This window comes from Armigeres subalbatus, chromosome 3 (assembly GCF_024139115.2).
Source record: "Armigeres subalbatus isolate Guangzhou_Male chromosome 3, GZ_Asu_2, whole genome shotgun sequence".
NCBI lineage: Eukaryota > Metazoa > Arthropoda > Insecta > Diptera > Culicidae > Armigeres > Armigeres subalbatus.
In genome coordinates, this window is record NC_085141.1 from 91,375,979 (window position 1) to 91,379,776 (window position 3,798).

The following is a 3,798-nucleotide window of genomic DNA, read 5'->3' on the forward strand; positions in this document are numbered from 1 at the left end:
AACTGAATGGGAACGAATGTTTTAGATTGATCATTTAATAGTATCATGTTGCTGTTATTTATAATATCCAATATAATTTCTCCTTTCGAGTCTTGGTAGTCATTACCCCAGACTGAGGAATGAGCATTAAAATCCCCACCTATCACTACTTTAGTAAAGTTCGCTAAACAATGGAAAATAGATTTCAAATCAGTTTCTAGTAAATTATTTGGGATTTGTGGAGCGATATATACTGACACCATGACCAAATCCAAGCAAATCAACCTAACCATGACTAACTGTATAAATTCAGAGGTAGGTGGAGTGTCTATTTCTACATATGCTAAATCTTGTCTAAGGTATATTGCACTTCCTCCATAGTTATCGTTTCTTGATTTTAAAAACTTATTATACCCAGTTATATTATATTTATTAGTACCTTCTAAAGATGTTTGAGTCCATGTTTCGGATAAAAATGCGGCGGCATAGCTTTTGTCCAACAATGTACGTTGCAGTTCGTCTTTGTTTTTCGCAACACTTTGTATATTGCATTGCACAAAGTCCAGTTTATCAGTGATTGCTGTGAAGAGAAAAAAAAAATTATTTTTTTATAAAAGTTGAACTGCATTTACATTATATAATCATCAATTTTTAAAAACTTTTTCGATATATCTTTGATTTTTTCGCGACCAAGCTCTGTTATTTCAGGGATTTGCATGAGAGCTGAGTAGAAGCTCACGGCATTTGTCATTGCATTCCGGTTGGCACCGTCTTCGGCTTTCTTATACGCTTCGGCTAACGCTGTTTCCCACTTTTCTTTCTCGGTTACTGCTTCTGTGTTCTTCAATCCGGTTCCGTTGTTCTGGCTTGTACCTGGCCGTCGTTCAATCCTCATTCTTTTTCCAGTTGTGCTTTCATTGCTTTCCACCGGTGTAACTTTGCTGACTGTTGCCTTGTTTACCGTTGTGCTTTCATCTCTTGCTTCCATTGCTCTCTTTGTGTATCTTCCTGCTGTTGTTTTTGCGTAGCTTTCCTTGATCACTGGAATTCTGAATAATTCGCCAGTAAGTCATACGAATTATGCACTGGTACTGGTGCCACCAGTTCCCTAGCTTCCACGTACGTGATACACTTCTTGGCCATCATCGCGTTGATGCTTGCTTGTCGCATACGTTCGGGGCAGTTTGGGTCCGTTGTCTGATGACTGCTTGACCTGCAGTGGAAACATTTGATCTCCTCGTTGCAGTTTCGGAAAAACTCGTCGTCAGGTGAATGTATTTTTGCGCATTTTTCACACCTTTTCCGTCCCTTGCAGTTGATTGCTTTGTGGTTGAACCTGTGGCAGTTTATGCAAAACTCCACTTTTCGAATGAATGGATTAATTTTGCACGATGATCCAAGCACTCTCACTTTTTCTGGTAGGGTTTTGATCGAAATGTCACACTCACTCTGTTGCTTGGTTGCCTCAATCCATCCACGAAACGAGATAGTCGAAATACACTCATCACCGGAGCTGGACTTTCAATGTCGTTTAGGATTTCGTCTTCCGTGATGTCCGTTGGGATTCCTGCTAATACACCTGATATGCACACAAGGTGCCGTGGGATGTACGCCTTGTATCCTGCTTCCAGTAGATTTTCATCGTCCACCATTGCATTTGCCGCTGTCATAAAGCTCATAAAAACGATAATTTTATTCCTGCCGAGATATTTCATCTCCGTCACGCTTCGTCGATATTTGTCCAGCTTCCTTAACCATGCTCCCAGTGTGAACTTGTTAATTTTGTTTGTCTTGTCCGTCAATTCCACATAAACCCGATACGGTCCATGGTCACTTTTCGTGTACAGATACTTCTGCTGCACCGTTGTTCCATTTCCATGTATTCCGTCGCTTGTCGTTGCGTGTTTGCCACCATTTTCCTCCATTTTGTTTTTCTTCTTTGTTCCCGGATCCGGAGGCTTACCGCCTCCGCCTCCTTCCGCCATCTTGAAACGCCGAAAAACCGCTGATCACACTTTTGATTTCTCTCTTCTCTATATATTCTTCTGATTAATTCACTAGGCCTTTTATTCGTATTACTAGCTAGGTTTTATTAAACGACCAAAAAACTTCCAAACTATTTTTATCACCACTCTTAAACTCGCACCAAAAGATTTTTGCAACCTCTCGTTACAACGTTCTCGAACGAAAATGCTGAAACTCCTAAATTTTCTCTCACAGTTTTTGTTGTTGTTCGTTCATGGAACCGCGTTTGGCAATCGATTAGAGATAGCGCAAGGATCATTGTTATTGAAAACGCAGCCCGAATGCGGCTGTCAAATCTATTGGCTGCGTTCGACGGTTGTTAATCAGCTGCGTCCGTATGTACTGCCGCAATCTGTTGAGTAGATGGCAGTAGTGGGCCAACGTATATCAATTCAAAAGTTTACACAGGATTTTCAATAAAATTTGTTCTAGCTTAAATATCTGTTATCTGTGATACTACTATACCAACCTTGTTCGCCCCAAAAATGGAGAATCTATTCAACAACAGTAGTTCTATAAGCATGTTGAAATAAATGTTTAAGCTATCACCTTGCCTCGATTGTTCAACTGCAAAAACAATAAAAGAGCTACAACAACATTAATTCAACGCTTGTTACTACAAAGCGTATTACCCGAACTAATAAAGCGTTTGTTCAATGTTTTACAAATAAGGCTGTTTGATATACTGTTGTTTGTGTTATATAGAAGATTGGAGAAAACTATTATTCAACATTAGTTTGAGAAATATCGTTGGTTTTGATGGCTATAATACATCTCAATTGTTGTAAGGAATATCTCAAATAAAGCTTATTACAAGTTTCCACAACAAAAATGTTAAAAGAGGATTTAATTCTTACGGATAATTTTTATCTTGATATATTATTTTATGGCTTTCATGAACTATCTATTTTTTCAACTAATTAATTTATAGAACTGTTACTTGTTTTTTTCAACTTTTTCAACTAGCCATTACTACAGCTATCACAATCTCGAACGATGTGAGGCTCGAACCCAGGACCCTTCGATTGACATCCGCCTGCTCTTCCGCTGCTCCATGCAAGGTCCATGCAATCGACCATGTTAAATGTAGTTATAAATTATTTAATACCTTGAACAATTTATTGCACAAGCATTGAATAAACAACATTTGAACATGTTTATTAAATAGAATGTACATGACAACAATATTGTTGAAAATGTTTGCACAGCAACGTTTATACAAATTCAGATAAGCATCGAATGTAGTTGCTCCGATTACAGTTTAAGAATCGTTGAATAATGCATTCTGAAACAACCTGCTTCCAATAGTTAATCCGTGCGCACATCTGTTGCCCATCACTGTCTAAACACTGTCAACAAACAGTGCGGTGCAGTAATCAAAAAAAAAAAAAATGAGCAAAGGTATCAAGAGTTAATTTATTGTAGATTTCATTCTTGTTGTGGAGACAATCGAGGCCGGCAGTCTTTTTTTGAGGTAATTGCAAAATTCAATTGCACAGGGCCTTCTTCTTCTTCTTCAATGACTCTACATTCCAACTGGAACTTGGCCTGCTTTTCAACTATTCTATTACCATTTCCTCAGTTATTACTTGAAAGCTTTTCTATGCCCGCCATTGCATGAGTATGTATATTGCGTTGCAAGTACAATGGATACACTGTGCCCAGGAGTCGAGAATGTTTCCGAAAACATCCAAGACCGGACCGAGAATCGAACTCGCGATCTCCGAATTGACAATTCTACGCGTTTTCTCACAAGGCTACTGGAGACCCATCGTTGCAAAGGGCCCCCACGAT

General features: G+C 38.8%; 1 protein-coding gene across 1 annotated transcript; it reads right to left on the reverse strand.

Annotated features, from left to right (window-relative positions):
* Positions 1-421: 421 nt before the first annotated feature.
* LOC134221180 (uncharacterized) lies at positions 422-2,132 on the reverse strand. Its single transcript, XM_062700374.1, has 2 exons — positions 1,428-2,132; positions 422-559 (listed from the first exon to the last, which is right to left on the reverse strand). The coding sequence occupies exons 1-2, from the start codon at positions 1,962-1,964 to the stop codon at positions 422-424; spliced, it is 675 nt and encodes a 224-aa protein (XP_062556358.1). The 5' UTR covers positions 1,965-2,132.
* Between the last annotated feature and the right edge of the window lie 1,666 nt (positions 2,133-3,798).